General features: G+C 48.7%; 2 protein-coding genes across 2 annotated transcripts; one reads left to right on the top strand and one right to left on the bottom strand.

The window, feature by feature from the left end:
• The first annotated feature begins 604 nt into the window (after nt 1–604).
• On the top strand, nt 605–11,422 carry RFLNB (refilin B). Its single transcript, XM_088131311.1, has 3 exons — nt 605–909; nt 5,122–5,213; nt 6,600–11,422. Exons 1-3 carry the CDS (start codon nt 727–729, stop codon nt 6,919–6,921), a joined length of 597 nt encoding a protein of 198 aa, XP_087987437.1. The 5' UTR covers nt 605–726; the 3' UTR covers nt 6,922–11,422.
• A 1,945-nt stretch (nt 11,423–13,367) lies between these two features.
• LIAT1 (ligand of ATE1) lies at nt 13,368–15,329 on the bottom strand. Its single transcript, XM_088131305.1, has 2 exons — nt 15,189–15,329; nt 13,368–13,984 (listed from the first exon to the last, which is right to left on the bottom strand). The coding sequence occupies exons 1-2, from the start codon at nt 15,319–15,321 to the stop codon at nt 13,464–13,466; spliced, it is 654 nt and encodes a 217-aa protein (XP_087987431.1). The 5' UTR covers nt 15,322–15,329; the 3' UTR covers nt 13,368–13,463.
• Between the last annotated feature and the right edge of the window lie 3,117 nt (nt 15,330–18,446).

Here is an 18,446-nt window from a genome sequence, read left to right as displayed (position 1 = left end):
GCCGCCCACGGCCCGGGTGCAGCCCCCGAGGGCCCCGACTGCAGCCAAGCGGAGCACTCGCCGCCGCGCCCGCGGAGAGCAGCGCTTCAGCCCGGTCTGACGCCCGTTGCCTCTGCGGGGCGAGGAAGGGCGGCCGGCTTCCCCGGGCGACCCTCGACGGGGCCGCCGAATCAGGGGCGCCCCCGGCCCCGAGACCCCCGCGGCGGCTCCTGGGCCGACGGGAGGCACGCTGTGCTGCCGGCTGCCTGCCCCGGCCCAGGCGGCCCCGCTCTGAGCCCCGGGGAGGCTCCGCAGCTGGGCGAGCGCCGATCGCTGCGGCTCGCTCGCCGGCGATGCTGGCGGCAGGGCGGTCGGTCCTCCCCCCAGTTCTCCTTTCTCGGAGCACAGCAGCGCGCTTGCGCGGCCCCCTCCCCGTTTTGCAAGACCCCGGACCGCGGGGGGGGGTCAGAGCAGCCCACCTTCCAGCACCTCCGGCCCGGGGAAGCCTCCAGACAGGGATTCCCGCCCCTCCCGCCGCAGGTTCCGCGGGAGCGCTGGGCAGGGGAGGGGAGGGGAGGGGAGGGGAGGGGAGGGGAGGGGGCGGAGCCGCCCCGGGAGCCGCCCCCGCCCGGGACCAGCCGCCTCGCGCTGCCGCGGGGAGGAAGAGGAGCAGAGCAGAGCAGCCGCCGCCGTCGCAGTCGTCGCCGCCGCCGGGGCTGGAGCCGCGGGCGCGCTGGCCGCGGCGCGATGGTGGGGCGACTCAGCCTGCCGGACGCGCCGGAGCTGCCCGACTCCAAGCGCCGGGCCGAGCGGGCGCTGGACAGTCCGGACTCCGGCCTGCCGCCCAGCCCGAGCCCCGGCAGCTGGCTGGCCAACGGGCTGCAGGAGGCGGAGAGCGGGGCGCCGCCGGCTGCCAAGCCCCAGGCCAAGGTGAGCGAGCGGCGGCGCGCCCCGAGGGGCCCCGGGGGCCGACGGAGGGCAGGTCCGGGGCTGCGCTCGCTCGCTTGCGCGCGGCGGGACGGGACGGGACGGGACGGGACGGGGAGTTCGCCCGTGTCGTGGGCTCGCGCCGTCCGCCGGGCGGGGGTTGCCCCGTGCGCCGAAGCGCGAAGAAGCGAACCGACCGAAGCGAGTCGAGCCGGGGGGGGGGGGAACGCGCTTCCGAGGGCGATCCCGGCCGACGAAGCGTCTGGTGGAAGGGAGCGGGGAGCGGAGGCGCGTCCGGGGCCACGGGGGAGCAGTGACAGCCGGGGCGAGTTGGAGGATGAGCTGGGTGGCACCCCGGTGCCATTGAACACCGCAGTCGGTTGGTGAGGAGGTAACCCCCCCCCCCCCGCCACCGTTAACCCGATGTCAGCGTGCAAGCTGGCGGCGGGACTCGCCCTCCGGATCCTGCTTGTAAGCGCAGCGCAGATGAAGCTGGACCTGAGCGATCGCCACAGATTCCCTTCCCCGCCCCCAGCCTCAGTCTGCCTTTGGGGGCATTTCTCAGGGCAGCTGGGTGGCACGTCTGCTGGATTTCCTTGATTCATTAGCAAGTACACTGACAGCTGAAATCAAGCCTCATCCGCAACAACCGTGATTTTTCCAGCCAGGTAGGACTGGATTAGCCTTGCAGGGCGTTCGTCGTGCTTCATTGACGTGATTCAAGAAATTGGTACAACGCCTTTGTAAAGAAAGGCAGCATTAATCTGATTAAAATGAAGACAGAGGGAGAACCTGGTTGCTGTCTCAGCCACTGAAGGGCCTTAACCCCCGGGTTTCCACAATGCATTGAACTGTAAGCTAACCGAAGGGGACAGGTTTGTGTGAATCCAACTGCTAGGTTGTTCACCGACTCCCTTAAGCGTGTGGTAGAAACGCATCCATGGCGTGTATCTTCCTTGCTGGGTGCAGGGAGTGGAAGAAACCAGGATGGGTCCCTGTGCTTCAGTCCCAAAATGTAAGAGCGGGTCATGATGTCAACCCCCCCCCCAAGGATTGCAGTCAGGAGACCACCCCAGCTGCTGAGCTAACATCTCGGTGGGCCTCTTTGCATAAGAACCGAAAACTTTTTTGGTGCATCAGTGAAGCAAGTGCAGCCTTTCCAAATTCTCTTCTGGGAATAGGTACCAGGTGGGGTGGGGTGGGAGGGGGTGCAGTCTCAGACCCTGAGCCTCGGCCTCCGTTCTTCTCCCTTGGCCACCCCCAGCCATGTGATCCCCCTTCCCGGGCAATGAGATGTTTGCGATTGCCCTGTCCCTTCCCAGCTGTTGTGGTTTTCAAGGCAACATTTGTTAGGCAGCTGCTGTGTCCCCAACATGCGTAACAGGATTTAGAGATGAGCAGCAAGGGCGGGGGGCAGGGGAGCTTGGGGGTGTTGCAACCAGAACAGCAGATCTGTAATGGGGGGGAGGAAAGATACACGAAATTCAGTTGTAGCCACTTCCTTTCCTACCCCCGTTATTGCTCTGGATTACAACAGCAGAGTCGAGAGGAAGGTGACATGGACCTCCTTGGGTTTCCGATTTCGCAGTGGAGGGGGTAGCTTGAGTGCCCACGAGCCGAAGGGTGTTGAATTGGGGCTAAATGGCATTATGGCGAGCTAAAGGTTCATTGGAGAGCCAGTTTGGTGTAGGGGTAAAGGCACAGGCTAGAAACTGGGAGACTGCGAGTTCCAATCTTGCCTTGGGCACGAAGCCAGCTGGGTGACCTTGGGCCAGTCCCTCTCTCTCAGCCCTAGGAAGGAGGCAAGGGCAAACCCACTTCTGAGAAACCTTGCCCAGAAAACTGCAGGGACTAGTCCAGGCAGTCGCCAGGAGTCAACACACAGACTTGAAGGCACAAACCCCAAAAAAGCTTAATCAAAAGGGCTGTGCAATGCTTCGGATTCAGTTCTAGAAAAGGGGCTTCAGAGCCTGCAGGTTTGCAAAGAGAGCCCATTGCCAACTTTTTAAAGAAGCCCCGTCTTTCCCCAGGATGGGGTTAGTGGCCCCCTGCCCTGGGATGGGGGGGAAAGAGAGACCTGCTTTCAAGAGTGCCCAAAAGCACCTTTTGGGAAGCGGATGAGAACGTGGCACGGGGCTCATTGCTAGAGAGCTGCAGAGGGAACCTGCCTTCCCGCTTGGCTAGAATTCAGTCCTTGAAAAATCACATTCAGTTTATTGCGCAGGGGCGGAACGCAGGCAAGGAAAAAGGAGCCGGCCGTGTTGTCACAGAGGGGAAAGGTTTTTGGAAGGAGTCTGGCAGCGCCTCTTCTGGGAGAATTCTGGGAGTTGGAGGCCACTCGTCTTAAAGCGGGTTAAAGCTGGGGAATTCTGGGAGTCCACACATCTGAAAGTTGCTGAGTTTGAGGAACACTGATCTAGACCAACTGCCCTTTGAACCACCTAAACAATGAACTGCAAGGTGGTTGGGGGATTCCAGAAGTTAGTCCCAACACGTGTGGAAGACACCAGATTGCAAAAAGGTGTGTATGATGGGAGATGAGCTATTCCAGTACCATCCAGAGATACTGGGGTCTGCTGTACCCAAAGCAATTGGCCCAACTGCCCAGCATGTTTACTTGGATGTCGTGGGTCGTGACATGACAGCAAAACTCAACATGCAACTTGACAGACGGCTGCCTCTAATCCTGTTTCTGGAACCAGAAAACCGCACTGTAGCATCCCTTGCCGTTTGCATTTTCCAGTGTGCCTAATAGTAGCTTCCCAGCTTTCCCGTGAGGCTGGCCCACAATCGTTCCTTGTTGTTGCAAGCATGATCCCAAGCAGCTTCAGCTAAGCTAAAAGTTGCCTAGTGAGCAATGAGTGAATTATGAACTCGCGTCCAAAATGTTGGGCAGACCCAACTCCCACAAAGATGCAACAGAAACAGCTACTGTCTTGGCGCAGAAAGCGTTGGAACCGATTCCTAACCACTCCCAGCCCTTAATTCGATCCAGCCTTCAAGCCGCGTAGAAACCATTTTAGTTTCTGTGGGAATGGTGGCCAAAGTTAGCCACATCTCAGCCCTGCCAAAAAGTTCCTGTTTCTCCAGTGATGAAAAACTGCCATTTCAGTACAATCCCGTTGCCCGTTTGGGGGCTGGCAGAGGGCACAGAAGAGAGGATAAAAATCAGCCGATCTACCTCCGGCCCTACAATTCAGTTGGAAGGAGGCTCTGAGGAACTGTGCAAGGAAGGCCAGCAAAGTTTAGGGGTGGCTATGCAGCTGGGGTTGGGCAGGGTTGACCGGGGAGCCACTGAAAGGATCTTTCAGCAGCAAGGTGGGTGAAGGTAGTGCAGAAAATTATGGAATAGCAATTTGCTAGGTGAACCCAAAACCGTCCTCCTTGTAGATGTAGGAGGAGGATGCCTGGGTTGGTCTATCAGAGCCAAAAATTAGCAGGAATCTGGTAGCATCTTTTCAGACCAGCATATTTTATGAAAAGGATGTTTTCATGAGCTGCAGCTCGCTTCATCAGACAGCAGGGGCTGGACAGGTGTAGGGTTTAAAGCATAGCTTATTATTTTGCTCACCTGTGGCCTTTCTGGAACAGATTCCTAATGGCTTGGCAAAGATCAGGAGGAGTTTGGCAACCTCTTTTCCAAGTAACATGTTTTAGGCAAAGGCAGAAGCTTTCGTGAGCTGTAGCTCACTTCGTCAGATGCGATGCAGTGGCTAGACGGGTGTCGGATTTAAATTATATTTTGTTCTTATTTTGTTCTTCCAGGGCTCACCTTATTGAAGAGGGGGCTAATGTTTTTGCAAAAATCAGGAGTCTGGTAGCGCCTTTTCCCGCTAAGACGTTTTATTAAAAGGCAGAAGCTTTAAGATGGGTGGACTTCCGCTCCCAGAATTCCCCAGCCAACATACTTTAAGATGGATGGCCTCGAACTCCCAGAATTTTCCAGCCTGCCTTCTTTAAGATCTGCGGCCTCCAACTCCCAGAATTCCCTTGCCAGCATACACACATCTGAAAGTTGCTGAGTTTGAGAAACACTGATCTGGGTTCCAAGAACAGCAAGCAGGTTTAACGCTTTGTAATAATCACTGGAGAAAAGGATCTGATACTTGGCTGCGTTTTCCTTGCTCTTGGGTTAGACATGATTTTGTTCCTCTTAGTATGTTTTTTCACATTTCTTTGTGCTTAAAAGGCCTCCTTCTTTTTGGCACTTTGCAGGAGACCTTGCCTTCTCCCAACCCTCTGCGGCTCTGCCCGCTCTCTTTTGGCGAAGGAGTGGAATTTGATCCGTTGCCACCCAAGGATATAAGGTAGCCTCTTTGCTTTTGTACGTTTAGCCTCTTACGAAACTATTTTGCAAGAGATGTTGCCTTGAGGTTGGAAAGGATACGGCTGAAGGACCGCTGAGGGTGCTATGCTCTGTAGCTGGATGGAAGATCTAGCCAGGAACTGACTTGGTTCACTCTTCCTCCTGAGCCATCATGTTTGGGATTGGCCAACGGGTTGCATGCACCCAACCGTTGTGGCTCATTCAACATATCCGGGTTAAAACAAATTGGGTTAGTGTTACCGTTAATAAGCTTTGAATCTAAGTGAGAATTTCAGCTATTATGGTTGCTTCATGGCCCTTTCTCCTACTTTAGCCATGTTTTCCTCTAGTAGCCCCTGTAATATCTTTCAGCAGATGGTTTGGAGGCTGCTATTCATGGGGCCGCATCCTTGGTCAAGCGGGGACAGCGTGAATGAGACCCAGCTTGGCGTGATGAAATAGCGAGCGCTGAAAAAAACAAATGTTGCTTCTGCAGGAAGCTGCAGGAAGCGACCCTCCAAAATTCGTCCTGCTTCTCGTTAAGCCGACCGTGTTTTGCAGAGGGATATGATCTGACTTGACTAAAAGTCCCTTTGTAAAGAATTGTATGGGCCAGAAAGCACCACAAATCTCCAGTGCTTTTCTGGCAGAGGGAAATGTGAAATAAACTCGCAAAGAACATGGCTCCGGGTACTGCTTCTTGATTGAAGCCTTGTAGATAAATGATTATCCGGAGATGTTCTATAGGTCTACTGGCATGGAGGAAGGTATCTGCCTACGATTCCTAGTTGGGCACGGCAACCAGGTTAGTGCTAGAATGCCAGTCTAAATGTTGGTGTGTGCCTTGCCTGTCAGCATGCAACTTGGATAATGTTGGATATTCCCCCCATTAGAACCAATCATCTTAAGGGAGCTGATAAAAACTTGCTCTAAAACAGTGTTTCTCAAGTTTGGCAACTTTAAAAAGTGTGGATTTCAACTCCCAGAATTCCCCAGCCAGCATGGCTGGCTGGGGAATTCTGGGAGTTGAAGTCCACACTTCTTAAAGTTGCCAAGTTTGAAAAACACTGCTCTAAACAGAAGCAAGTGCCAGCAGAGCTGGCTTCATGGCACAATGAAATGGAAGTGGGTCTCAAGTTACAGCTTCAAATAGAAATGAAAACAGACTTCTTTGCACTAAGAACAGAATGCAGAGCGAGTTAAACTTCTCCCTTGAAACAGTGAGCCTTCGGAGACGGGATTCGTTTCCAAGTCTGTCTGCGTAGGATCCTGTGTAAAAAGTCTTCCATAACATTCAGCTGAAAGATGCAACAGGAATCTTCAAGTACCTTTAATTCTCCCCCTCCCAGAAAATGAGGCTAATCCGTGTTGTTCTTTTCTCGCCCAGATACACCTCCTCGGTGAAGTATGACTCGGAGAAGCACTTCATTAGTAATATTTACATGCCGGTCAGGCTAGGCGTGTCTTCTTGCAGCCAAACGGTCATCTGTGTTCCTGACAGCACGTGGCGCAGTTACAAAGCTGAGGTGCAATTCCGACTTTGCAACAGGCCCAGGAATTTCACAAGCACCACTATCGTCTACCCAAAGCACACCAAGACTGTGTACACTACTACGCTGGATTACAACTGCAAAAAATTCACGCGGAAATTCTTGTCCAGCGTGGAGTTGGAATCGTCTGGAAATGAGAGCAACCCTGACGGCTGTTGACTTTTCCTTCTCTCTTGCTGCAACTTAAGTCTCTTCTACCCCACCACCTTTTTCACTCTCAGAACTACAGAATAGCTTTGGAGTGACCCGTGGACATCCGTACTGCTGCTGATTCAACAGGCTGGGAACGAGGAACGGAGAGCATCAAACAACTGCCACTTTGCTTCCTGCTATTTGTTACAGGCCATGGAGTTTAAAAAAAAGGAAATTAAGCCCCTAATTCCCGATTTTTCCAAAGTCAGAAATTTAAAAAAATCTAATTTTCCCCTTTCAACCCATGTTCTTCCTTCATGCATTGCTGAGTTCCATGAAAAAAAAATCTGAGTGGTTGAGCTCCAAAGCCACCAAGCCACCATTCTCATGAAAGGACCTGCAAGGTCAGCTGAAGCCCAGGGCAGGGTGAAGTAAGCGTTCCCTTGAATGAGAAAATTGGGGGACAGCATTTCAGAGCCTTTGGAAGAGAAAGCAATATCTTTATAGAGTTTCAGCTACATCTCAAATAAAGCCATAAATAAATCAGCTTAGCTTTCCACCGCCGCTGATGTCACGGAACTGAAGAAATCAAGAGCTACTTTCAGACTAGCACAGCACACTTGTGTAAAGCATGACATAGTTCACACGTAGCTTAAATTGTTAAATTTTGTATAAAAGTTGATTCTCCTCTAACATGTCCCTTTCTGCTTAAAGGTTCCCGCATTTCATTTTTTCTTTATGTATAGGAATAGCAAATTTTTCTCATTTTTTTCCCTTCTCCCTTAAAAAAAAAAAAAAAAAAAATGCTGTATTGGGGGTCCTGATGTTTTCTTATATGGGGTGAAAAGAAGGGTCTGTTTTCAGAGAAAAAAGTCACTTGCTTTCACAGCCGAAGGACGTGGAACAACCGTCTTCGATGGAAAACAACTTTTTTGGATTGTGGAAACTATATTGGTGGCTTTGATTCAGAATTAGATTCATCTAATCTTTTAAAGCTATCGTGTTTTTAGGCTAAATACAGCACTTCCTTTGTTAAGCTAAAGCAGTGTCTGTCAAACTTGGCAACTTTAAGATATGTGGACTTCAACTCCCAGAATTCCCCAGCCAGCTATGCTGGCTGGGGAATTCTGGGAGTTGAAGTCCACACATCTTAAAGTTGCCAAGTTTGAAAAACACTCAGCTAAAATATAATATATAGATTTTGCTGGAGCAGTTCCTAATTTTAGATTGATGTAGATTGTTAAAAATAACCTTCTGACTGTGTTATTCTATTCAGAACATCTGGAGAATTCAACATTCATCCAGGCAGCTGTTTCAAATGGTTTTACATTAAAGAAAAAGATATGCGTGTACTTTAGCCAAATGATTTTATTTGCTATAAAATTACCTCTCCAGCTTTTATGGCTCGGTTTGCTATCCCTGTTGCAGTGATCAGGCCTTCTTTTTTTTTTTTTTGCAGACAGGCCTTTTCAGTAATTAATTGCCAGCAGTGAGATGACTAAAGGTTATGAAAGGTTATTTCCTATCTTCACTTTGGATAGGAAATTTTTCTTATCGTTGGATAATTCACATACGGAGGACAGAGTTGAGGAGAAGCAGGTGATTATATGCACTTGTGGGAATGAGCCTTTAATTTTGAGAAAGAGGCAGCTGCAAATTTGTTAGCAGGAGAATGTTCTGCATTCTTTCACGAAGAGTGAATGTAATCTGTGTTTTATGGCCATCCAGCTGTTTTCCTGGTGAAACAAGTTGCGTTTCAGGATCAATAATCCCTAATAACAAAATTGGAGAAAAATTCAGAAAAGTAAAAAAAACCAACAACAAATATTAACTTTTGTATAGGAAGTCATGTCACAAAGTTAAGGTTGGGTTAATCATAATTTGTTAGGCCAGCCGCAGTGGGCACGTTCTCCTAGCCTGGTGATCTCTAAGTCCTGGTTTACACAAGCCACAGGACTAAGCTAAACAAGCCCAACATGCTGACCGATTTGTAAGAGGTTGGGAAGCAGGAAGGACCAGAACCATTCATGAATAGATGGTTTACGGTCAACATTCTGAATGTGCAAAAATAAAATGTTAGATATTGTATTTAAGATGTTAAAAAATGCCCTTTTTTAAAATGCCTTTTTTCTAAACTTCGATGAAATGTAGGTTCGTTGGAAGTTTTTGATTGATTGGAAAGGGGTACTGTTTATGTGCCTCGGGCTTTCTTCTCTCGTCAATCCAGAAAATGTTCCATGGGATGATGGTCGCACCTCAGAAGAAAGTGACTGTTCTTTTTTTTTAATCAACCTGGCTTGCGCAGATTTAATTTATGGAATATGAAGAATCCAGAATGGCTGTCTGGAGCAGAGCCCAATGCTTGGCCTTAACTGAGAAAGTTCTTCGCACGTGATGGTACAAATGGAGAGGTATTTTGTGCTATTTGTGTTAGGGGAGCAGACCAGCATTAGTCTATGGCAGTGGTTTTCAACTTTGGCCACTTTAAGATGGGTGGACTTCAAGTCCCAAAATTCTCTAGGCAGCCATCTGGTTGGGGAATTCTGGGACTTGAAGTCCGCCCATCTTAAAGCATGTTGGCTGGGGAATTCTGGGAGTTGGTCCACGCATCTTAAAGTTATTGAGGTTGAGAAACACTGGTCTATGGTGGCAAAAAATCGGGAGGAGTCTGGTCGCACCTTTTCTACCTAACAAATTTATTCAGGGACTTTCATGAGCTTTATCCCTTTTAATAAACATCACACCAGTTAATAAAACCTTGAAAGCTGCTGCCTTTGAATAAAATTCGTTAGGCAGAAAAGGTGCGACCAGACTCCCGATTTTGCGGGGAGGGAAATCGTTTGGAGCTCATCATTCCTTAGAATTGATTTTTTATTTTTCATTCTTTTGCTCGATACGAAACTTGAGAAGCAAGGAGCTGGAAACAGGGAGCAGGCACGTTATACGGCAGCACATTCCTTTAAGAAAACATTGCATTTCTACAGCCCCCCCCCCCCGCCACCCCCAAGCCCCTGACTGAAAGAGAACTCTGCTTCTGGAAGCCATGAACACGGGGCAGGGTGCAAATAAATTATGAGAACAGATTTCAGGAATCACATGCTGGTTAAGCCTTGCCAAAAGAGCAATAATGCAGTATTCTTTGAAAAGCAAATCTTCCTGAAAGGAGCATGTCATGAAGAATGCTGTGGGCTGTTGTAAGTACGCCAAAGTTAAAGTTGCTCTGAATTGCTGACACGAGCGATATCTCAGGCCAAATGGCTTGATTTTTATCTTGCAACAGCAGCGGAATTCCTTAAGTTTGTGAAAGGACCTGTTTTAAACCCGCAAGCTATTGTCTTGCGGCCTTGGGTTTAACGGGGAACATTTCAGAGGGCACGATGTTCCTTCTTGCTGGTTAGAAACGTTACTCCGTGATCAACAGCGCATGCCAGCAGTGTTTCCGAAAGAAATCGAAGCGCTGTGAAACCATCTTAGGGTGGAAAATAACAACAATAATTATTCGTTATGCTGCTGCCATTTTTACTGTGTGGTTCTAATATTTTAACTCTGTGAAAATCAGTTGGGGAAGCGCACTGTGCCCTTTTTAAAATAGACAGGGATGGCATGGGGATTCTGCAACAGTTCAGTCCGATGGTTCAACGCATCCCCGGATCCAAGCGAAAACCAGTCTACGTGGATGCAAGGCAGCTGTAGATCTCGCAGCCAGGTGTAAGAAATGGTGGCGACGGCAGGGTTTGGTGGGCGTTTATTTAAAAAAAAAAGTTAAATTCCTGCTTAAGAACGGGTCGAGTGATACTTTAGCAATACAAAGACTATAGGAGAGATTTTGCTTTTAAGGTTAAGAAATTAGAACGGTTGCATTCTTTCCTGTTGGCCAACTTTTGCATTTTATTGGGCTACGTCCAAGTTTTAAATTCTTCGCAATGACATTTTGTACTGCAAAATTACTGGAAAAATAGGACTTCTGAGTGTTACCTGCCTGGCCAAAGTTGGAAGCCAAGGGCCCTTAGAGCCTGCAAAAGATTCCTCAGCGTTCATTCGACGTGTTATAGCTTTTTCTGGGGCCTCCTCTTGTGCATTTTGCACACACACAAACACCCCCCCCAAAGCTTTTCACAATCTGGCACCCTCCCAACATTAGCATCTCTTAGAGACAGCATCGCTTTTTGTACGATGGAGAAGAGATACCTTTGAACACATTTGTGTAGCAATATTACTCCAGAGTAGATGCACTCCGGGCCTCTTTTAAGTTGCATTTCTCAAGGGTAAAAGCTTTGTATAAATCCTTTTTTTTTCTTTAAGTCTCACTCTTATGTCATTTTCAACATGAGTACTTTTAAATAACTACCTGTGTATTTTTAAAGAAAGTTTAAAATGTGCGTCCTCATGATTTAAAGCTCGTCTTGCTGGGCCCTTGGAAAGGCCTGGATTTTGCTGTGCAATGTCTACAATGTGGTGCCAATGCCAATGCCAATGTGCTTTTAAATCCATCCTTTTAATGTCACAATAAATTATCTGAAGAACGTAACCTGAGATGTGCGTTGTATTCACTGCCGTGAACCGGATAGCAGTGGGCTAAACAGTTTAGTCTCTTGTGCTCGTATTTTTTCCAGCGCTGATGGGAACGAGGCCTTAATTCTGAGTGAGAAATAGGTAACAGGATAACCAAGAATGGATCACTCTTGCTTTAGTTAGAAATAGATATTTGATAAGGCACCTTCACTTAATATTATTCTGTTCCACTAGTTTCTCCAGCCTGAATGCTTTCCAATAGTGTGGCGTGTAATTTTTTTTCTTAAGAGTCCCAAATACCATTCTAATTAGGAAAACAAGGAAATGGCCCTTGTTTTTTAAACTTTTTTTCCCCTACAGGAGATTTCTAGGGTTAGAATGTCTGGGGGAAGACAATTTGGACAGTAATCCATCATCATCGTCGTCGTCATCATTTATGGCTGCCCACCGACAAAGACTCTAATTAAGACCTCTAGTATTATTTAGAAGTTCCAATGAAGGTGATGCGTCCTCTTCTGAGTAAGAAATGTATAGAAGATGTTAGTGTCCGTGTAGAGTCCAGACGTTGCAGCTGATGCAGGATCTGACGGTCCGATTCTAGGTGGAGCATTTGGCCTGAATCTGTTATGTGTCTGTTACAGCCACCGCGCCTGCGACCGATCGCCTGTTGAACCAGGCTGTCTTATGACATCCAAAGGTTTCAGCTGCCTTCCTGACAAACCAACTTCACTGTTCCAGACCTGGCCAATCGCTGACGACAACAGGAGAATTCCTTCTCCTTGTGCTGAACACCAACATCGCAGAGCTTCTCCGTTCTGGAAGGCTCTTCCCGGAAGTCCGTGAAATGTATTTAGTTAGATTTATATCGCTGCCCCTCTAGCCGAAGCGACCATCTAAAAGAATAGTCTTGATGACGTGCCATCGAGTCATTTTCGACTCCTAGCGCCCACAGAGTTAGATTTTCTCCGTGACGATCTATCCCTAACCTGTCCTTCCAGGTTAACCATGCTGTCACTTGTTGAGATGGGTGGCTATAGAAATCAAATAAATAAATTAACAACCATTAAAAAAAATATGAATAATGATATAAGCAACCATACGACACCACGTGGGGAAAAAAGAAACAGAACTGAGTTGCTGTTTCTGAGGCTTTTTAAGCGCCTGTTGAAGATCTCTCTCATCTCTGCATGAACGTTCGATGAATGATTGTTCCTCTGGTTTGGCTTTTTACTTTGTACGGTTGTTGATTTTAAATTTAACGGTCTCTGGTTTTCTCTTTTGTAAACTGTGTTCAGAGACTTTGGGATGGGGAGCACTTTCAACTGTATTAATATTAAATTATATTTTTTGCGGATGCTGGTATGTCACTCCTGGAAATCCTCAGTACGTGGTTTCTGATTTTGAACTGGAATATTACTTTTGGCTGCCTTTTCTCCAAATACATGTTAGAGAAATTCTAAACTGAAAGCCACTATGGCAGGGTTTCTCAACCTTAGCAAGTTTAAGATGTGTGGACTCCAACTCCCAGAATTCCCCAGCCAGCCATGGCATGGATGGCTGGGGAATTCTGGGAGTTGAAGTCCACACATCTTAAACTTGCTAAGGTTGAGAGACCCTGCATTATGGGACTGAGACAGAGTATAACAGAGCTTTCTCAATTCTGGTTAAAATGACATTACAATCATCAAAGAAAGTGTTTGCTTTAAAAAAAATAATATTGCACACCTACCCTTGGCACTTGTCTCTTGTTCTATTCGTGCAAATAAATTTCTGCTGGGAGTTCAGGTCGTGCAAATGTGTTTGCAATCCTGAACGCCTCTGAAGAATGTCCCCTGGGTGTGGATTCCCCCTACACACACTTTCCATACAATTTATGCAAACTCGGGCAGGTGCGGCTGTCAAGCGCAGCGTTTATTATCTAGTCATCCACACCAAATTTGTAAAACTGAGAAGGACATAAGGATAGTGGTTAGATACTCAGGGGAAAAAAAAAAGATTAAGGTAACTCCAATCTCGGCTGTAAAAAAAATAATAATTGTGGTAAAAGTGATGGTGCTTTACAGAACTCCCTGAGACTTACTGGGTTGCAACACTGCCGGCTGTTTCTTCGAGATTTTGGTGCCCAGCTTAGGAATGGGTCGCCTTCTGCTTTTGGTGGCCATGATGGAGGAGGACTTGCTCTTGGGCAGCGGATGCTCTTTCTCCACCTCGGCCGCTTTGTCCAGTTCGGGCAGCTGCTTGCAAGGAAAGGAAGGCTCCAGCGGGAAACTTTGTTGCAAGAAAGCCCCGTAGCGTTTCCTCCGGTTCAGCCTGTAGTTGCACAGCCTCTCCTCTTCTGCGATGGGGTCCTCCAGCACGCCGTCCCAGCGAAGACTCTCGTTGGGCTGGCCAGCGTCTTCTGGAGTCAAGACGGAAATGGCCGGCGGGGAGGCCGAGAGCGGACGCCTCGCGGCTTTGCCTGGCACGCCCCTGGCGTGGTCTTCCTGCGGCCCGCCAGTGCCATGCTGGCGCTGGAGCAGGTGGAGGGGGAATATGGCAAAGATGGGCTGCTTCTTGCTTTTGCTGGAAGTCTTTTCTGCTTCAAAAGATCAAGAGTCATTCGGAGCAATTTTGGATTCGGACAGTACCAAAGAGGATCATCCTAACACCCCTGGGCGGGAAGAGCTACACGTAACCAAGCATCCAATACTGACTCGCCTAAATTCCCAACCTCCAAAGGAAGCTTTCACCCCCCATGGCTGACATTTGGACAAGTACACAGGCGCACAGCTTCTAGCCACAATCCTTTCTCATGGGTATTTTTTGTTAAGTACCTGGCATGGGGCAAAAGTCCAGTCTAAAGACTTGCCTGCCACCCAACCATGATTCCATCCTTCCTTCCCTGCACAGATACTTCCTAATGTGAAAATACAGGTTGTCCTCACTTAATGACTGCCTTGGACAGCGACCATTTGCAGTTACGACGGTGATGAAAAAGTAACTTTGCAACCAATCCTCGCATTTACTACCTTCTCTCTCTCAGTCACGTGTTCACCATAACAGTCAATACACATCATCCTGTGTAAAATCGTAGGCATAGTTGTGGTCACATGATTTTTCACTTAGTGACCGCTTCGCTTAACGACCAGGTTGCTGGTCCCAATTGTGGTTGCTCAATGAGGACGACTTGTAACTGAATAAGCCAAATGTGTTGTTTCTCTCCATTAGGGTGGCCAATGTAAGGGGGAGGGAATGCTGACCTATATGCAATGCCCTGCTGGATTGGACCCCTGGCCCATCTTGTCCAGAGCCTCTTCTCCCAGTGGCCCACCAATGGCCCAAGGAAGCCACAGGTCTCCCAGCAGAGGGCCATCAGTCCCACTAATAGCCCTGGATCCTCAGGGCTTCCAGGAAGTGGATCAACCCGTTTTGGAAACCAGCCAAGCTGGTAGCTGGCAACTCATTTTGGGGTCAAATGTCCCATCTAACCCTTCCAAGAGTTAGGGGACTAAAATGACACGTTAATGCCTTACTTCTATGGTTCGCCGCTGCCATCATCACCCGTGCCAACAAACAGTTCCAGAGCCCATAGGAATCCATCCTAACCACCATTCCCATGCCAAACCAATGGGTCCGTGAGCTGCCATGATAAATCTCCCTCTGTCCCTAATTGTGGAATTACCCACAATGCAGTGAGTGCAGCCAAGGACTGCTGAGCTAGGAAAGGGGGTTGCTAATGGCCCCCTCGACTGCGAACCCCTGAAACGTCGGTTGGATTTCATACGGCTACCCACCGTGATCACGAACTGCCTTCTTCTTCTTCTTCTTCTTCTTGCTCGCTTTCTTCTTGCCGGGCGACGAGGGCAACTTCGCTGCCAGCTTGCTGCCCTTCGCTCCCTCCCCTTCAGACGAGGCGTCTCGCCGGCCCGTCTCCATCCTTCTGGGAAGCCCCCGTGGCCGCCGAGGCTGAGCCTGAGACAAACGCCAGGACACGCGCATGGTTATTTGCCACCTCGCCACTGGGTGCTGCAGACCCACACAGTCCTGAAGTTGGAGTCCAACCCTGTTAGCTGAAGTTGCACGAGACCCTGAACCCTGGGTAACTACACAGGCTGGGTTTGGACAGCACCCCGAGCCACAAACCAGCCAATGTTCTCCCTGGGCCATCCTCCCCAGGAATCATGGAAAGGCCTTCTGGAGGGACCCCATCTGATTCCTCACTCCAGAACTCACCTTCCTGGCATCAATAACAATAACAATAACAACAATAATAATAATTATTTGACGAAATCTCCACCAGTCCATTGCAAAAGGCAGCTTTACTTAAAACAGCTTATATCTGAACACCATAAAACCCAATATCTGCCTATCCCAGGTCCTTGGGAAGCACTTGATAGTGGGCAAAAATGCCAAATCCAGTCTGAACATCTGGCTGACTGTGCAATCATCATCATCATCATCATCATCATCATCATCATCATCATCATCATCATCTATTTAGAATCTAGGGTTGCCACATCCCTAAGTCTGCCCAGGGCATGGCCTCTCCTCCTCCTGTGGGCATTCCCTATGCCCCTTTCTCTGAAAACTGCACCCCCCCTCCAAATCGCTAGGGCGTTCAAACCGGGGCTACCTGGACACGGCATTGGGAGGGCAGCACACTCCCTACCAGCCGTGACACTCCTCTTCCTAAACCTGCCACCCTCCCGTGCAAATGGCCCTCCTTTGATTTCACGCCTGCATCGGCCCCCCCAGAGTTTGCCCACCGTTTTCTGCAGCTTTTCCTCGAGGCACTGCCGGCCTTCCCCTTCTACGAGGAAGGCCCCCCTTTCCCCGGGCCCTTCTCCTCTGGGGGGCTGCCTTGGAAAACCCCTGGGAACTTCAGCTGGTTTGACACAGGATGATTCAGCTGCTCTCATGGGGGGGCTGACCCACGGGTGGGGTTTCCTCCCCGGAGAGGCTCGCTCGGCCCCCACGTTGGCCTCCTTTTGGCACCAGGTGAGGACTGTTTAATTTCCCCAGGCTTTTTTTTTTAATTGCATTTTAATGTAAGCTTTGAAGCCCCTGCCTTGCCGCAGCCAGGTTTGCACGGTGTCCTTATTCTGCCTTTTACTGGATATGTTTTAACTCAAATCGTTTCCCCTTTTCTCTTTCTTTCTTTCGAGTCTTTTATGTAAATTGCCCACAGAGCTTTGGCTACTGGGCAGTTTCAAAACGTATAACTGAATACATTTGAGTATTATTATTATTAATATTAATCAGTATTAATTATATAATTTTATATATTAATAATATTAAATGTTATTGATAATTTTTATTTTATTCCTATTTTATTCCTGTTATTTTATTTAAATTTTTATTGATTAAATCTTTATTTTATTTATTACATTTTTATTTATCAAATCATTTGGCTTATCATTCTTTTATAACACTTTTATTACTTTTATTTATCACTGCATTTATTACATTTTTACTCATTAAATCTCCGCAATTTCATATCTTCATTTTTATTTATTATTTCATTTATTACATTTTACCAAATCGGTATGATTTTTATTCATTTTTATTCATTATTTCATAACATTTTTATTTATTACATTTTCACTATTTTACTGATTCATTTTCATATATTACAACTTTATCATTATACTGATTACATTTTTGTTTATTAAATCTCCTTTATTGATTCATTTTTATTTATTGCATCTTTATCATTATATTGAGTACACTTTTATTTATTATTTCATTGATCACATTTTTATTTATTAAAACGCCATACTCCCCCCCCGCCGCCCGAGGTGGGGGGGCGCCTCTCCTCCCCCTGAAGAGTTCGGGGACCACCCGCCTCCCCCTCCCCCCTCGGGGTCTCCGGGATTCCCCCTCCCCTCCCCTTCCCTCGCGGGGGGCGCTTCCCCCTCCCCCTCCCCCTCCCCCCTCCCCCTCCTCCTGCCTCCGCTTCTGCCTCCACCGGCGCTGCGCTCTTCGCCTGTCGGTGGGCCGGCGCGTCTCCACGACAACGTCTCCACGGCAACGGTACTGCGCACTCCCTGGAAACCGTCCTCCTGAGAGTCCATCCGCGCGGCGGGGCTGGGGAAAGTAGTCCCGGCGGAGAGCCCTCTTTCGATGCGCGGGGACGGCACGCGGGCACAAGAAAGGGGGCGTGCGCAACCGTGGGTAACCCTTGAAAGCCAAGCAAGGCAGGGCAGGAGCTGGCTGGTCTTGGGATGAGAGGCCGCCAGACTCTAAGCCGGCATTTCTCAACCTCGGCAGCTTTCAGAGGGGTGGACTCCAACTCCCAGAATCCCCCAGCCAGCAAGCAGAAGGACCGTTCTCATCTCATACGCCTGTTGTTTAACCTGTTAAAGTTAACCTGTGTTTAACTTAAGCCAGTCAGCTGGGTTTGCAGGCTGCAAATCATCAACTCACAGGCTGGGTTCATGCAGCGGATTGAGCCCCAAACTAGCAGATTACCTGGACCCCCCAGTTATTTACACTGGTAAATTCCATCTACCCAGTCTTTGGGCATCTGTTGTGCCTTCCTAGCAATTCTAAAACCAAAGGTAGACTGCTCCTGGGCACGAAGGTTCTATTATTAATGCATGGAGTGTAGCCCACCCTGCCCAAATAGCTCCTCTAGGAAGCCCCCCCTCCCCAGCAAGATATACCCTGCCTCACCTTGGCTAAGCCATGGACCCTGGTTTACAAATCACAGGGGCTAGGTTCACACAACAGGATGGCGCTCTCCTTTCCCTTCCAAATCTAAAATATTGAAAATGGCTCCCCCTGGGCTTGGATCAGAAAGGGAACCGTCTCTAATTTGGCCACGGGGTTAAGGATGCCTGCTTTTAAAATGTGGGCAAATAAGTGCTGCACTTGTTTGATTACAGTGACAGGCGGTCTGCTTTGAAATCGTCAGATTGAAGCGATAGGTGCAAAAGAGGAGCAGTGGGGAGTTCCCGTCAAACAAAGAGGCCGAACTTGCTTGGCGATGCAGAATCAGAGACCAGAAGGGCCAGGACCCTGGGGAAATCTAACCCACCCCCCTGTCCCATGCGGGGCCT

The sequence above is a fragment of the Python bivittatus genome, unplaced genomic scaffold, assembly GCF_059951505.1.
Source record: "Python bivittatus isolate LINGU-HERP-01145 unplaced genomic scaffold, Pbiv_v1 ctg000940_np1212, whole genome shotgun sequence".
NCBI classification, from domain to species: Eukaryota; Metazoa; Chordata; class Lepidosauria; order Squamata; family Pythonidae; genus Python; species Python bivittatus.
This window is presented reverse-complemented; position numbering and strand designations above follow the sequence as displayed.